General features: G+C 43.9%; 1 protein-coding gene across 12 annotated transcripts in view; it reads right to left on the bottom strand.

The window, feature by feature from the left end:
* The window catches only part of Fryl (FRY like transcription coactivator), a 233378-nt gene that overhangs the window by 64610 nt on the left and 150756 nt on the right, over positions 1-18012 (bottom strand). For all 12 annotated transcript variants that reach the window (XM_029477617.2, XM_029477615.2, XM_085836757.1 and 9 more), the window contains 10 exons: positions 16496-16603; positions 12913-13150; positions 11738-11923; positions 11395-11481; positions 9608-9876; positions 8811-9006; positions 7700-7824; positions 6837-6894; positions 4530-4621; positions 1995-2167 (listed from right to left, as the gene is read on the bottom strand). In XM_029477617.2, coding sequence (XP_029333477.1) covers positions 1995-2167; positions 4530-4621; positions 6837-6894; positions 7700-7824; positions 8811-9006; positions 9608-9876; positions 11395-11481; positions 11738-11923; positions 12913-13150; positions 16496-16603 — 1532 coding nt within the window. The remainder of the gene's footprint in view (positions 1-1994; positions 2168-4529; positions 4622-6836; positions 6895-7699; positions 7825-8810; positions 9007-9607; positions 9877-11394; positions 11482-11737; positions 11924-12912; positions 13151-16495; positions 16604-18012) is intronic.

The raw sequence follows: 18012 nt of genomic DNA on the forward strand, positions 1-18012 counted from the left end.
AGAAATCCTCCTGCCTCTGCCTCTGCCTCCCAAGTAGCATGTGCTACTACTGCCCGGCAAACAAGGGCTTTTGACTAGTAAAGTGCTGTTTCAAAATTTGTATTTTTTTCCCCCAGTAAAAAGAGTTGCTTTTGTAAAAGTTACCACACATACATTTTGACATGAGAGCAAAGAGGAGCAGATCTACTCCAGGTCATGTGTATATATGCAGACTGCTGTCTTTGTGCCCCTCGATGGTGCCAGAAGTCTGCGGGGCACTGGGAAACGGTTCAGTTTGGAACCCACCAGAGAAGGGGAACTCTGCCTTTTAAGCTCTATCCTACTGCCTTAGTTAGTGTTACTGTTGCTGCAATGAAACACCACCACCAAAAGCAAGTTGGGGAGGAAAGGCTATCTGCTGTACACATTTCCACATAACAGCTTACCAGTGCCAGCAGCTCAGGGACAGGAGCACCTACAATGGGCTAGCCCTTCCTCCATCAAACACTAATTAAGAAAATGTTCTACATGACTGCTTCTATTTCCTTAGGGGTTATGGGACTGGTTTAGATGGTTTATCTGATCCTGATTTAACTTTGGTACCTGGTAGCTGTCTAGAAAATCATCCATTTCATCTAGATTTTCCAGTTTTATTGAGTACAGGCTTTTTTAGTGGGATCTGATATATATATATATATATATATATATTAAATTTCCTCTCAGTTTCTGTTGTTAATTTCGATACTGTCTCTATGCCCTCTGGTTAGTCTGGCTAACGGTTTATCTATCTAGCTGATTTTCTTAAAGAACCAGCTCCTGGTTTTGTTGAGTCTTTGTATAGTTCTCAGACAGAGGTATTTTCTCAGTTGAGGTTCACTCCTTCTCAGATGGCTCTAGCCTGTGTCAAGTTGACATAAAACTAGCCAGGCAGGACACTTCCTCTCTCTATCCCCTGTATTAATATGTGTTAAGAGATTCAATAATATCTCAATAAATCAAGATAGTGGAGACTGTGGGAAAAGTGTGCAGCAACAACACTAAATCCATCTTTACACCTGCCATTTCCTACACAGAAAACACAGAGGAAAAATATGTTCTTGACCTCAAGTAATATTATTTTCCTTTCAAAGAACAAAGTCAGGCTCCTATGTTTAAAATTAACAAGCCTAATTACGTACTTAAAGGACCCTGCTAAAAATGCAACCCATGTGTCTGAGAGCCAAAGGTTAGTATGCGTTTACTTAAAATAACAAAATAGCCATATCTGGAGAGAGAAGAGAAACTTATCCTGCATATGTAAGGCTTAGAGCAATCATTTTAAAACACAGTCTGGGCAGAATTCATGACACGTAAAAGCACAGTTGTATAGCTCAATCTTCACAGCACAATTCTCAGCGCCTGCTCAAAAACAGGCGTACATCTGTTAAATGGACACCCCATCCCCACCCCACCCCACCCCACCCTCGGCAGCGCTGACCACTCGCTTTCATTTATACCCATCATTTGTACTCCTCCTTCAGTCTGCAGGCATGGCTTCACTCTCAGTTACCACTTCGAGCGTTGCACCCCTGGCTTACTGTCTCTGCCACAAACTTGTCTAAGGAGCTGATCACTTTGTGATTTCTAGTTACGGACTCTAATTTTGAGGTTGAAAAAGAAGTCACTTACTATCAACAGTGTGTTGACATAGTTTCCTAGTGTGCTCACAAGGTAGAAGCTTTTAAAAAGATCACATTTATTTATGTGCGTGCGCGTGCGTATGTGCACACATGTGTGAACATGCCTCAGAGCTGGTGTGGTGGTCACAGGTGACTTGCAAACCAGTGTGGGTCCCGGGACGAGACTCAGGTCATCGGTCTGGACAGGAAGTGCCTTTCCCCACTGAACCATTGTCTCCAGCCTAAAAGTTACTTCCTTAAAACGCAAAACCTCAAAGGGGGGTTTGGGGGTGGGGGTGGGGGAGCACAGGCTGCCTCTTCACATTCCAGAAGGCTCTGAGAAACGGAAGACCCTACCCGGAACATTCTGAATGATATTCGCCACTAAGGCACTGAAATGGCATCGGATATCCTTCAGGGTGTCGGAGTCCTTCTCGTTTTCTGCTTCCAGAAGTTGTCGCGTTAAGTCCACGTACTCCAGGAGGGTGTTGTTGAGGAAGTGAGTTTCGCTATCAAGGCCGCCGCTTGCACTGAGAAGAGGGAAGAAAACAGAGAGAAGGTGTGATTCTCAGTTCCAAATGAAAGGACCGCCGTCAGAAGGACACGCGGCAAACCTGGTATGCTTGTGGCAGAAGGACACTTTAAAGACAGAACCATCAATCAAAGGAACGTGATTTTTGGCTTCCTTATGTCTAAACAGTAGGTGGTATTTCTTCACGGAACTGCAACTGCAATTTATATCATCCAATTTCGTACCTAACTTTTACAAAAACTAAATATTATTGCCTCTCCATTCACATGGACAGCTTTGTGGGAAGAAGGTGGGAGGCCGGAGGGGGTTGCAGGGGGTGGGGAATGTGTCAGCGTAGAAAGGAAGACCAGTCCCAGTAAGTCTCCTGTCGCCGATGCTCCTCCTAACACACCTTTACCCGGCCAGGTGCGTATCCCTGGCCTTCTGAGATGACAGGTGTCATTAAAGGGAACTCAAGGGCACAGCGCTAGATCTCAGACTACTTTAGACTCCTGAAGCTGCCCTAAGCCCGCTCTGGGATTCCAAATGAGGCAAGAGATGTATACCCCAGCATCATGAGCTACTCAGAGTCAGAAGTCCAGACTCCTGTCTTGTCCCATCAACTCCTGGCTATATATCCAGGCCTATGACAGGATGTTTCAATGAGAGCCCACATTCAAATGACCCAATGGATAGTAAGTGCCTGCTATATAAATCAAAGGGCACTTCATTTCTATTTATCAAGGTCAACTCTCATTATATTGAGAGAGTACTTACTTCTACATAGTATTTTTAAGGTAAAAATAATTTTTTTTTACTAGTTGTATCATTAAAAAAATCCTAGTCATACAAAAAACAATGGTGAGATGTTTGAAAGGTTATATTGAAAAATATCCATCTGTAAGAATAACGGCTGACCCAGATTCTGACTTCTGTGAAACAATATTGCTTACTTTCAAATCATGACCAAGTACTGAACTGCAACCTACACCAGACAAGAACATCTATCCTCTTAAATATCTACTGAGTGGCGTCTGTGCACATCACGTACATAAGGTCCCTGTCTTCCTGGCATTCAAAATGTCCCCCCTCCCTAATCCTGTGGGATGGAGGACATTATCCACAGCAGTGACAACCTTTCATTGATTTTTTTCTTTGGGAAAAGAAGAAGAATCAAAGTAGCTCTTTTCTAAAACAATCACCGGCTCAGATATGGGCATAGCTTCTGCAATTCATTTTGAATATACCGATGTTTGGTTAGTTAACCAAACCAGAGGCATTCAAAGAGGCTCTGTCCTCTACTGCCACATTACAGGGGCCACGAGAGGCTCGAGCCATACACAGTCTTTCTTTGTCATCAAGTCCACAAATCTCAAGTTTATTTCTCATAATTTCAACTGGACAGCCTTTAATCATATGTTCTCCTTTGCCATCCATTCGACATGAAAGAAAATCGAATCTATGCCTTTAAAGCTCTCTTCCACAGAGCCTCTATTCTGAGAGCCTGTCACAAGCTTCTGACGCTGGACCAGAAGGGGGCTAGGCATGTTCAGAAACGCTCAGGACAAATGCCTGCACACGCAGTTACTCCGCTTGTTAAACTCCCCACCTGCTCCTTCCAACAAGACTTCTCTCCAGATTCCTTTGGGGCACAAGGTCAGAGCCATTACTTTTGCCTCAGAGGTCAGGTGACACCATTGCCCTCCGAAGGGAACTGTTCACTCTCAGCTCACAGCTAATGGTATTTTCCTCGAGGGTCTCGGTCCTACCATCAAGAATGGCTCCAGGATTTATGGCTTGTGAATGGTGGGTAAACAGCTATGAGCTGCATTTGTAAAGTTCCTAATTTCCCGGCAGGATCAACAACAGTGGTCAGGAGAAATGTGCTACCTTGCTAATAGTTAGACTTTGAACGTGTGAGTTCTTCTCAACCACAGAGGGTTACTTATTGTCAAAATGGGGCAAGAAATTATAAATATATCAAGAAAAGTTCACCACTTTTGCCTTTTCCTGGAAATCAAGGCTCCAACCAAATATCAAAGGCAGGGGCACAACAGAGCTGGTTTTTGACCAATCTAGTGATGATTGCAGATTTTCTATATTATTGTTATTAATATTATTTATTCTCATTATCAGTCTGTAGCTCAGGCTAGTCTCAAACTCAAGGCAATCCTGTCTCTGCTTCTGGTGGTACATAATTTCTGGCTGTTGGCTAATGTACTGGATGCCTCTTTAACTGGTAAATAGTATTCACAGATGTTGACATGTGTATTAGATGAGTGTTTTTGTTACAATGGTGCTTTTTTATTTTCACATATTCCAAGGAGAAAACACAGTCTCTAATCATCCCAAGGTTTTGAAAGTCAGGATCCCACACCGACCTGTGGCTAATGACACCAGCATCCGCCAACAGTTCAAATATCCGTACCAGCTGTACTCGTAAAATGTCTCGACGCCTGCGCCGTTTCATATTCTGTTCCAAATATACAAAGATGTGAATTAGGAAAACACTCAAGTAAACTCATAGGAACCTGCCAATGTGACCTGGAAAGTCAACAGTGTGAATGCCAGTGAGAGATGTGGGCTCACCGTCGTTACACAAACTGTGCCGTGTGGATGCTAGGATGCTGCTGGCTCTGGCCTCAAAGGGACAGGTCTGTGGATGGTGTGAAACTAACGGGCCAAACCTAACCATATGGCCTTTTATAAGCTGATCCCTCCTATGTGCGGCAGAAATGAAATCCTACAGATACTCTTGGGTGATGTGTCAACCTGCTGATTTCAGAAGACCGAATTAGTAAGTCTGAGCCATGTGGAATCCCTAAGACTCAGAAAACGGGGCACAGAAAATAATCCTGACAGATAAAAACCCAAGGTGTTACTTGAGCCTGCATCACAATTAATTTTTACAAGAGAAAGTACAAACAAAAGCAAAGGAAAGCATCGCCATTGTGGGATGAACAGGCAAGGGAAGCACTGGCTGAAATATCAACGAGATCAGTTCACTGGAGTGCTGATTTCGAGTCAGACAGGAGCAGAGAGCAGCCTCTTGTGTCGTTTTCTGATCTACCTCGGCTCATTTACAAAGTGATTTTCCTAATCCAGAGCAGGTGAACATCCCTCTTTCACTTCCACACCGGCCGGTGGCCGTTCACCCTCCGGCCCTCCGGGAAGCAGGCTCATTTGCTGACTCGCTATGCTTACATCTTCCTTGGGGTCTTTCTAAGGTTTACAGAGATTCATTCTGAACTGAACAGCTTCTTATCAGTCTTCAAAGGCATCTGTGGGGTTCTAACTGTACCCTTCCGTTTATCTCCATAGGAAGGGACAGTGGGCTGCAGACTCTCAAATCGCAACTGGCCTTCAAAGACATCACCACACCAAACCTGTAACCTACAGGGTGGAAGCAAAGATGGGAAGGAGCAATGGTGTGGCTTCAAAATTCTCTTGATGGGACAGCAGCTCTCGCAAGCTCCCTGCTTAAGTTTCTCAGGGGACCTCACAACCCCGACATGCACAGCAGAGATTTCTCTACAGGGATCTGCAGCCGATGCATGTAAGATGCTTCACAGAAACAGATGTTAAGTGCTGCTCCAGGGATTCTCCCCAGACAGGTCTAGCAGTTAAGTTTTAGCAAGACCCCTGCATAAATTCTCAGATGTCACATTCAGTCAGGAGCCACTGGACTAAAGGACAGACTGAAAACCAAGCCACTTGGATGAGATACTTCATATTGAGCTAGCTAGCCTAATAACTTCTTTCCCTTATAAAGAACATATCATTGTACAGAAAAAGAAGCAATTTCCAAATTCTTTTATAATACAGTTAAATGTTGTTTTTCTGCCTACGACGCCTTTGTCCACTGGGAGAAGTGTTCCCAGGATCAGCTCAGGCACAGGTCTTCTTGACAATGCAGCCGGAGGCCCAAGGCATTATCCTACGGAATTCTACAAGCTCACATCCATGTGCCACACCAAATGGATGTAATTACAGTCTACATACCCCTCTATTCCTAAAGCCCTACTGTTTCTGAATGTTTCAGTTCTGCAGATGTGAGATTTGAGAAGCAGGACCGTCGATTGGGACCACCAGAGCCTTCTGAGGAAAGTTCACTGGAAAGCATCCACGGTTGACTACAGACAGTGAGTGAGTGGTCTATGAATGGGTCCATGCTTCCATGGCAACTGATGCAGCTGCCACAGAGAGGAGAGACTGCAAGAGCAGAAATCACTCACTGTGGGGTCACTCTCAGGAAACCTGCCAACTCTGTGCAGAGCCTACGTCCTGCTCTCCCTTATGTTATGGTGACCTTCCAACTGCTCTGTGTCCTGGGTTTCTCTATGTCCTATGTTTTATACTGGACAGGGGAGAGAGTCTGCACGTGAAAAGAATGTAAAAAACACCAGACGGCTGGGCATGGTGGTGCACCCTTTTAATCGCAGCACCTGGGAGGCACAAGCAAATGGATGTCTCGTGCTTGAGGCCAGCCTCGTCTATAATCTAAGTTCCAAATAACATTGGGGTACATTGTGAGACCCTGTCTATAAAGCAAAAGCAAGTAAACAAACAATAACAACAAAACACACCAATCTTTCATTTCTTAATTTCTCCTTCTAGTGTACGATTTAGGGTACAGCAGGATGTGTACTACGTAAATATTTAACGGCGAGAACGACGCAGACGCTTACCTCTGGCCTTCTTTCAAGTGCTTCTTTAATGATGGGATGCAACTCCTCGATTAATTCTCTAGAAGAAACATGGCATACATGTTTGGCACTGAGAGCTAAATAGGTGGAATCTGACGTTTGCAAATACTTATGGAGACAGCAGGAACTGACAGTAGTAATGCTAAGCCTACCATTTGAAACAGTTCTTAGTGTTTCATTTTGATTAAATGAAAGCAGCTGTTTAATTGAATACTTGGAAAGTACAGAACATGGCATCCGCATGGGCAGAAGAAAATATCATCAGTATTTTTATTCCACTCTCTTGTGAACTGAACATACTTTATGGTATAGAAACATGGTTATGGATAAAATGTTCTTCCTTCTTTGTTTTACCCCAGCACACCACTAATGGACTGGTACCATTCTACTCTACAGCAGGCTAGCCTGAGGTCACTATGGGTTACTACAGTGATAGTCAAAAATAACTGGTTAACACACACAGTTGTTTACTGAGCCGGTATTTGTCCCAACAGAAGATTATATAGACCCTGGTTTACATTTTAACTTAAATTGAAAATGTGCTCACTGCATAGAACTGAGGAAAAAAAAAATTAAAAGCCAGAGTAAACAAAGTCCACCCACGACTTGATCATTTATATAAAAATGCTGATGTCGGAGAACAATACCTCGGAGGAAATAAGGTTTAAATTCTCTCAGTAAGATGAGAAAGAGATGGCTCAAATGCACTGACTTGCCATCTGCATGGCAAAGTGGAGAAGTCAGGGCTGGAAGGAAACTTAGCCAGCCTCTATTCCACCCCACTCCGCCTCGCTTATGTGCACACTTGTTACTCTAGCACAGAGAGAACATAAGAAGGAAGTTACCTAAAGACTCCCGGGTTGGTCCTGCCGAGGCCTAGAACGAGGGACTCTGTGATTTCCATGCTCTCAGAGCGCATCATTGGAACTATGTGCTTAAACAGGGAAGAAGGGGATGGGATGCCAACGATCTGAGGGAAAAAAATCAGAATGGCATTGACAATTACATAGCCAGCGAAATAACCTGACATTTCAACAATCTGTGGTCAAAGACAATGAATAGATGACATTTTTTGTGGCAAACAAGAATGCTGAATCAAACTCAGTTTTCAGTGCACGGAACCTAGAAAAGCTAAATGGCATGCTTGTTGGCTTACTTCAAGTTCATTCACAGAACTTGTTTGTGGGTCTCTGTATTTCTTAGAGAAAGACCCAGCACCACATAACAGTCCATGGACCCAACCAGATGTTTTCTGTCTTTAGATCCACAAACACAGAGAGACAAAATCCCGACACTCAGTTTCCTTCAACCATGCCATGATGCCTTGCTTCCTACCATGAAATCTATTTTAATGGTTCTTCTCCTATAGCCACTGTGTTCCTGTGTGATTTAGGCAAGTTCTGTAAGAGCATCTAAGTACTTAGATCATGTTTTCTGGAACAAGGTATGGAGGTTCACTCCTGTAATCCCAGGACTGGGGCGGCTAAGACAGGAAGCCTGCTGGAAGTCTGAGGCTAGCTCAGGTGGCACAGTTAAGTTCTCAGCCAACCTGGGTTATAGGTGAAACTTGTCTCATAAAACTAACAAATGAATGAATGAGCAAATCAATGAACTAATGAATGAATGAATGAATTATTGACTCCTGTTGGCAATGAGAAGTGTAATGGCTTGGGAAGCAGAGTAAAAAGAAACATGCATTATGACTTCCTTTAAAACATTCAGTATGCTATTTCTATGAATGCGATCCCTTTAGCCAAGGGAAAAACCTCTTATTCTTGATTCTAACTAGGAATCTACAAAGATAAAAATAGAATTTCTTGAAGTACTTTTTCTCCCTACCCAGTGAAAATGAAAGATGTATTCTTCAAGCTCTTTATGATGTTTTCCATGAGAGGAAACTTAAGACATCCCTCTGGTGGAATCACTGGGACTCCACAGAGGATGAGAAAGGCCCACCTTGGAATCGATGCTGTAGCCACTGTCAGGGGTGGACGCCAGCGTCTCGGGAGGAGAGCATCTCACGGAGCCTGTGGGTGCTGATGGGGACGGGGAGGTGGCTGCACTGCAGCAGAGGATCAGGTAGTTTCTCCATAGGCCAATGTACGAGTCGCTGCTCGTGGTGGCATTTACTTTCTTAGCATTGATGGGGCTACTGAAAAAAAAAAAAAGAAAAAAAAAGAAGTAGAAATCGCACACGTCTTCTTTAAGTAATAATTTTATTTGAAAATTTCACAACTCAATGCACCGTGTTCATATTTATCCATCATTGCCTCCGTCCGTCTACCACACTGTTGCCCTCCCAACTTTGTCTTCCTCTTTTCCTGTTATTAATAAACCCATCCCCCCAGGTCCAGTTACCACTGCTCACATGTGTGGCTCAGGCCATGCACTGACTGGGGCACCTACCAGTAGCCACACCCTCAACCGAGTGACTCTCTCTCCTCAGCAACTATCAAGTGCACACACATTTAGAAAGTTTTTATGTACCAATTTAAAAGGACATTGCTATTATAAAGTTTTATTACAAGTACTCAGTCTCTGTGGAAGGACAAGAGACATGAATAAAGTATTCGAAGCCTATCATGTGAGACAGAATGGGTAAGAGAGCTCTATGAGTTTATAGCCTTCATGCCTTTTCCACGCTCCATATTATAACACAACTCAGAGACTTTCCAGTGTATGTCACTTTTCAAAAGCACACATCATGAAAGCTGACTACCCATTGTGAAATGTGCTCTATTCAAAGCACTTACTTTATATCCACCTGGGGGGACAAGAGCTGCAGCCTGGTGTATGCGAACATCCACGCATAGCTCACGGCTGTAGAGCAGTGTTTGGGAAGGTTTTCTTGCTTTAGAAAACTGGAGAGACTTATAATCCAGGGGTCTTGGCCTTGGGTCACATGTGCAAATATCCAAATGTGTGAGGGGCTGATCACATCAAACTGGTGGCTGATGGGAGAAGAGTTCCAATCTGCTAATGTCTGCAGATCGACAGAGCTAGGGCAATACAGCAGAGTAGTCTAGAGAGAGAGAGAGAGAGAGGGCACAAATGATTATCACGCATCTGAGTAACTTTCAAAGGTTGTCTAAGGGAGGTGCTTTATTTGGGAAGTGGACGATTGGTGCTTTCTGGAATAGAAGACATGGAATGTGGCTGAAGCTAGGTTTAAGGAAGGAGTGCGTCTCTGACATTTCCACCGGGTTAATCCTCAAGAGAGACATGCTGTAGCTTTCACTATTCTCAAAAGGCTGTATGAACCAAGAAGGGTAAGATCCACAGCTTAAGTGATTCCGGTGTGAATTCCCAACTTTCCTGAGTCCACAGAACTCTTCAGAAGTAGAACAAAACCCATCCCAACAAAATGGCACAGCCTATAATGTGAGCTGTCGCCAGAGGTGCGCATCATTAAATATTTGTTCCTTAACATTCAGATTCTTAAAGAAATTAAGATCCGCCTTTTTTACATTTCATTCATTAAGCACTCTTTAAGGCATTATTAAGCCACTTATTGCTGGGCAGTGGTGTTGCACCCCTTTAATCCCAGCACTTGGGAGGCAGAGGCAGGCGATTTCTGAGTTCGAGGCCAGCCTGGTCTACAAAGTGAGTTCCAGGACAGCCAGGGCTACACAGAGGAAACCCTGTCTTGAAAAAAAACCAAACCAAACCAAAAATAAGTCACTTATTATTCTATTTGTTACCATAATACATAGATAGTGACCTAAAACACAATTTTTTTTAACTGTGTGCATTTTAAATCATGTCTTAGGCTTATAAAATTTTATTATTACCTGCCTTAGGTTGTGTATAACAAATGAGTTATAAGAACCAGGTGTTGGGCAGAAATAAATAAATCTTTCATCCACATAATCCAAACTGGGAGAATTAAAAATCCAAGCCGTAACTGTCATCGTTGTTCCTGTCCCAACCTCGGACTCTTGACTTCCCTCCCCTTCCCACCCACACTCCATAAAACTAAAAGACCTTTGCATGCCTTAGGCTGGATAGGTCCCTGGGTTCTATTCCAAACCGAGGAGATAGAAAGGACAGAAGACGACGGAGAGGAGAACTAAAGAAATTTATACCATCAGTTTTTTTTTTGTAATTTCTGACAAAATGTTTCTCTACGTGTTAACATACTATTTATTTAACTTCAAAAAGTAAATGAAAATATTCACTGAAAAAAGCAAAGAAATCCAAGATTTCCCTCCTCTACCCCCTTGATTTAAAGAGTATTTCTTTGCATGACTTTGCAGAACCACTAAGCAGCAGGTCACAGTCAGGTGACATCACATTTAAGGGAAATGTCTTAGGAAAAGACTAAAAATGTACCAAGACCAACTTATTTTTAATGGCAATAAGAACTAGCCATGGCGTCAGCACACGCACTTTAAAACCCTTCGGATGCTCCAGAAATATTTTATGACTGTTGCGTTTGTTAAGGAGATACATTTCCACATTTCCGCATATGCACAGATGTGGGTGTGTATTCACCTGCCTTAAGTCCCAAGATAAGATGGAGAGGAAATTCCCCAGTTACCTGATCGGCCCCCGTGAGGTGGATGAAGCTCTCCAGAATGGATGGGCTCAGTCTGTCCATCACATCTATGGCTAACTCATCATCACCCTGTAAAAAGGAGAGCGACCGCACATCTAAACAAATGAGGAATGCTTAAGAAACATAAGCAAAGGGAAGTGAAGCTGAATAGGGTGTGAGCTCGCCCTCTTTTCTTGTGAAGACTTGGGGAGCAGGGTCTGGTGGAGGGAGGAGGGGCGGATGGGCAGGCTGGGGTTTGCATCAGGCCCACTCCAGCAGGCAGCCACAAAGTAAAGTATGCCCTCCGCGCTTCACGAGATGACTCCCCGAGATGCCTCTCCCTTACCTTAGGTACCTCCAAAAGTGCAAATAAAGCCCGGATCTCTCGAAGGACGCTGACTGCCAGCCTTCTCGTGGCAGGCCGACTGCTACAGAGGATGACCAGGGCAAAGCCTTCGACCACATGGAACACAGTGGAATATGGGTTCCTTTCCAGAGGAGGGGGGTGAGGGCCTCCATTAGCAATGCCGTGCTTGAAAAATCAATGCAAGTTAAGACAGATAGAGTTTTAAAAATGTGTGGATTTGAAAAGTGAACAGTAACCAGTAAGGCAAATTACAGGCATTATGGTAACAGGCCTGCCTCCACTCAAGTGACTAAACAGCATTTACTTTATTTAAAATGTAATAGTGTGGCCTGGGTGTGATGGTGTGGACTGCCATCTCGGCAACTCGGGAGGCTGAAGCAGGAAGGTCTCAAGTTTCAGGCCAGTGTAGGAGACAGAATGAGTTCAAAGCCAGCTTGGGCAGTAACTTTGTGAGTCTCAAAATAAAATAAAAGCAGAGTTTGGTGTGCATCTCGGGGGTAGAGCCCTTGTAGGGGGAGTGAGGCTCAAAGCTCAACTGATCTGTTATCAGATCACCAAAGAAATCAGAGTATGCCGAGAATAGTGTTCCAATGGAGCCTGGCCATGGTGGCCCATGCCTTTAGTCCCAGCACTTGGGAGGTAGAGGCAGGTGAATCTAAAGTTCAAGGCCAACCTGGTCTACAGAATGAGTTCTAGGACAACCAAGGCAACACAGAGAAACCCTGTCTTAAAACAAACAAACAAACAAAAAACAAACAAACAAAAAACCCAACCCTTATATGGTAAAGAAGCACAGACCTGTGCGCTCAAGAAACTGGAGCCTTTGCAAAAGCCATCAATCCAAATGACACAGTACCAAAGGTTTCAGGTATAAGCTTTGAAATGCTGGAAATGCCTTACTGTAAGAATTAATTCTATGATTCCGGTGCTTGATAAAACGTTAACGTGATACCAAACGAAGAAGGCTAAAGGCCGGACACAAACGCTTGGTAGCCAATACATGAATGAGGAGAAAGTCCAGCACAAGGGATTATCATCAAAAGAAGGTCATTCCGACCAGTAACAACGAGAGCCAGCGTGTGTCAGTTAACTTCACAACCCGTCACTTACTACTGATCAGCCCCAAGGCAATACAGTGGGAGAGCACTTGGTACCTGGGAGTCCTGGGTCCTGTTGTACATCTGAGCTGCCTGTTTCCACTGATTTATTAATTGTACCAACATCTTTACAGCATTATCAAGAAGGGTGGGGTGGACATCAGTCACTTCACGAACGATAAAATACACAAAGCCTGAAAGCACATCCTCCCGCCAGTCTGGGAAATCAAGCATCAGTGCCTGCAGGGTGTTGAAGGCCAGCGCCCGCAGTTCTTCATCCATGTGGATCGTGAGCCTGTCCAAGACACAATTCCACACAAGCCCGTGAGTGGGTAGCGGGGTAAAACATGGTGCCTGCCGTCACCTAACACTTAAAAGTAAGAAACCCCAACATCCGTCTCTCCTAAAACTGAAAACTAAGATACTTGATCCGTCCCTTCACATGCTCTGGGAGCATGAAGACAGACGCCAGGCTCACTCTGCACTGCTATGAGCCCCTGTCTGTACCAGTCTATAGTTTAAATTCCATGGGAATTGATTCACGATCACTGATGGTTTTGCTAACGCTCAGGACAGTAAGTCTTGAATTTAATTGATAGACTTTTGATTGGAAATACAGATGGTATCAGAAATCCACTGCAAATTCCTTCAATCCTTAACACACTTTATAGTGCTCTCCAATAATCAATATAAAAATATATCCAACCACACGGGATCTTAATAATAACTTACACTTATTTAGTTACCGGAGAGGTCATGACTAATGTCAACCATTTCTTAAAGGCATTTATGGTTGTAGATGGAATATAAATAGCTCATTACAAAGGCAATATCAAGATGGAGTCAAAAGAAGTCATTCCTGAGGGTAGGAATGGGAGTAATGTAAGAAAAAAGGGCTACGCCTTGAAAATAAAATGGGCCACAGCCCACCAGGTCCGAACTAGCTGAGGGCTTAGTAACTCAGTACGTATTAACATTTTAAAAAGTTAAGTTACTTTTTAAACACTTCAATACACTGATCATAATTTTAGTTATAAGATTTTTAAGAGGGTGGGGGATAGGTAAAATTAAAAGATGGCTGCAGTCCCGATCTGGAGTTGAGGATTATTTTCGTGGCTGATGATAAAGGCAAGTGCATTAAAGTTAGAGATGACCTGAAGGAACAGGTAGTTCCAAGGCATACTCTGTGCGCGCGCGCGCGCGCATGTGTGTGTGTGCGCGCGCTCCCACACACATGCACAGGAAGGCGAAGTTATGATGAGTGAGGGGGATGGTATGTGGCTAAGAAGGGAGGTATCAGTTTGCTGATCTCAGCTCTGGTCTTCACTATAAGCCAGCTTTCAACTGACAGAAACTAAAGAGACATCCATTGCAGTGGGGCATATTTTAGGAGCAAATAACACTAGTTATTTACAATGCCTTTAAACCCGTGACTGTCTAAATATCTCATACCAAATCAGTGTGACTCAGGACGTACGTGCCTTGTGCAGGGGAGAGAACAATGGGACCTTGCTAATTAAATTCAAGGGATTATTTTTCCCTCAAGACTTTGTAGAGGTCTCTAAATTCACAACACGCCTTGTGTGGTTGTCTGCTCTCTGGCTTCCCTTACTTTTGAGTAAGGAAGAGTTAGACACTGTAATTCCAAACCAACATATTCTAGATTCTTTCTGGCCATGCAAGTAAATTAATTTAAAATGACAGCTGCAGGGAGAGGAAGGAAAGGAGGTAGCAATTAAACTGTCATTCACTGCTCCGAGGCTGGCTCCTTCCGGCCCCAGCATCCCTCGCCTGAGCCTGTCAGGTGTGGCTTCATTATTGGGGGAGGTAAGAGGGGTGATGTCAGAAATTTATCTTGCAGGATCATCTTTCCGGCAAGATGTAGGTCAAGGGAGGCTGAGGTGGCACCAGTGAGGATGGATTTGACAGTAGCTGCTCACTGCAGTAAGGACGAACACTGCGGGTTAGCACTTCAGGTTCCTAGTAGGATGCCAGTTTTCTAATTCTGCACTGTTTATATTTTATCTATTGTATTTTGGAGACGGAGGCCTCAGTATATAACACAGTCTGGCCTCCAATTCTCAATTCTTCCTGCTTCTGACTCTTGAGCGCTGGGAGCCCACACAACGGTGGAAGTAAAGGACCAACACCAATCCAAAGACGACCTCTGAACTTTACACCTGTGCCATGGCATGTGTCCCCCACCCATCATACACATACACATATGATAAGAAGAAATTAAAGTTTCTTTTTTAATTAAAAAAAATTAAGGGAGAGCTGAGCCTCTTAGCACAAACATCAAACTGCAGATACTTAAGAGACTGAGGCAGGAGGATTCCCAGGTTCAGACCTGCCTGGCATACAGAGGATATCAAGGTCGACTTTGAGAGCCTAGTGAGACCTTATTTCAAAATGAAGCATACACGTGTACCTATACATGGGGCAGCAGGATCTGCAGCTATAGAGGAGTTCTTGCCTAACATGTACAAGCCTTTAGGTTCAATTCAGTGCCACAAGCCAGCAATAAAGAGGCTGAGTGGGGAGAGAGAAGTTATGGAAAAGCAGTTTCAAGTGAGCCCCTCGACTCCTCATAGTTGAGAGACAAATGCCACCGTCTCCGGGGTCCCAGCACCTGAGGGAGGCGCAAGGCTGTCTGGGAAGTGCCAGGTGTTCTCACCCAGGGCTTGAACAAGCTACTGTGCTGTAGCAATCTGGTCACTATTTACACAATATGGTGATTGCCCAGCAACCAGCAAACAAACCAGTCACTGTGTTTGGTTTTCCACTAGGGTGTGGCTGGCCAACTGTGGCTCTGGGCAGGCTCCAGAGCAGATGCCCAGTCATGTTCGGTCCTGCAATATGGTCTGGCTGCTTCTGTAATGCCACAGTGGGAATGCAGACAGGACACACACTGAGGCAGTGGGTCTCAACCTTCTTAATACTATTATTACCCTTTAATACAGCTCCTCATATGGTAGCGACCCCCCAACCACTGCCACTTCACAAAGTGTGAGTTTGCTAGTTATGGATTTAATGTAAATACCTGTGTTTTCTGGTGGTCTCAGGTCACCCCTGTGAAAGGGTTTTTCAACACCCCCTACCCCCAAAGGTTGAGAACCTCCGGATTATAGCACAATCAGCAAAACCACGAAATATTTACTCTCTGGTCTTCCATGGAGAAGCTGACCCCATAACTGCATGATCCCCAGGGGCACCCACACAGCAGAGCCTCAGCAGGCTTAGAATTAGGCTGGGAGACTTCACTTAAGTGTGGTTGCCATGGTATTTATCTACTTTATAGAGCTAATGGAGGAAGAAGAGGAGTAAACGCTTGAAGGCAGCAGGCTCTCCTGCAGCAGAAAAAGCTAACTGGGTTGTGGTCGCTACTCAGGATGCTGATGTGGGTGGGATGACCTCAGGATGCTGAAACCTCACTGAGCACCACGTAAGGGATGTTTGTCACGTAAACCCAGTGAACTGACAGTGAACCGGGAAATGGGGCTGAAAGGGGAACTCGGGAGGAAGTTAGAAGTTAAAAATTTGAGAGGGGGTTAATAAAAGATGAGAACGAAGAGAGCAAATCAGATGGCTTGAAGCTGCGTCTGCTGTGAACACGAGAGTCGGGAATAATGCCACTCACCTTGCTAACAGCTCAATGAGGTCCGTTCTGCTCATACCATCGGGAATCAACCTTGGAATTGCAGCAATGCAGGTTCTAAACAAATCGATTTTGGGTTTTCTTTCCCCCCTGAAAAATGTATCACAACAAACAAACAGAAAACGGAATAAGAAGCATATCATGTGGGGTAGAAAGATCCATTTTACAAAAATGTTACAGAAGGCAGGAGCATAGTTTCAAGGCTAATGGGTCCAATAAAAAAAGGGGGCACAAGCTGGAGAGAGGGCTCAGTGGTTAAGAAAACTGACTGCTCTTCCGGAGGTCCTGAGTTCAAATCCCAGCAATCACACGAAGGCTCACAACCATCTGTAATGAGATCTGATATCTTTTTCTGGTGTGTCTGAAGACAGCTATAGTGTATTTACATATAATAATAAATAAATAAATCTTAAAAAGGGGGGGGCACAAGCAAATACACATACAGACCCAGCAGCCATCCATAAACAACGGAAAGGACGGAGACCATTCAGGAAGATGAGGGCTAATACCTGATCTCATTAATTAGGAAACATGTATAATAACTTTATAATTTTAAATACTTAAAAAGTTCTATCCACTTTTATATTTAAAAAGAACTTAGTTATTCACAAACACCACTAAATACCAGTTACTATCAGGAATAGCTGTGTGATGGTTAACGTGGCTTGTGAACTTCCTAGGACCTAGCATCAAGCACACAGGGTGCAAACCTCGGGCCACGCCTTGAGGGATTCCCTACACTGGATCGAGGTAGGGAGTCACATTGTGAAGGTAGGAGACATTATTCCAGGGTCTGGTCGATATCAAAGAAAGAAAGCTAGCAGAGCCGAAACATTCATTGCTCTCTGTGTCGTGAGCACACCGTGACTGACTGTCTCAAGGCCCCGCCGCCATGACCTCGCTCCACACAAGGATGGAGCTACGGACTCAAATCAATTTTTCTTCCTCGAGCTGTTGTGGTTCAGGTATTTTGTCACACGGCAACAAGATAAGTAAGTAGTAAAAGTCGTGTTGATGCTAAAAATATCTGAAATGATAAGTTTTACAATCAGATGTCCTCATAGACGAGGATTCATATTGACTGTTCTTGTGATACACACCCGTATCTGTTTAGATTTTACACAATTACTATGCACTGATGTTTTAAGACTTAGTCCCTCCTGAGGGACAGATGTTTAATACAATTTAATTTTATTATGTGTGTGTCTACGATGGGGGGCAGGGAGGCGATGCTAAGGCCCAAATCCATGGCCTTACTTATGCTAGGCAGGAGGAGCTCTGCCACTGAGCTATCTTCTCACCTCCTCTACGATAGTTTTGGGAAGTTATTCACAAGTTTTACAAACCACTTAATGCGTGGCTTTTCGTTTTCGTCTGTATTTGAAGAGACGCTTTTCAGTTTCACCCTCATCATTTTCTAGTTACTCCAATAATAATCCCTGCGCAATCAAGAATCAACATGTTCGAAGAGTTTGGGTCAGTCTTTGTTAGAGATATTG

Source organism: Mus caroli, unplaced genomic scaffold (genome assembly GCF_978045245.1).
Source record: "Mus caroli unplaced genomic scaffold, Mus_caroli_1 scaffold_4, whole genome shotgun sequence".
Lineage (NCBI taxonomy): Eukaryota > Metazoa > Chordata > Mammalia > Rodentia > Muridae > Mus > Mus caroli.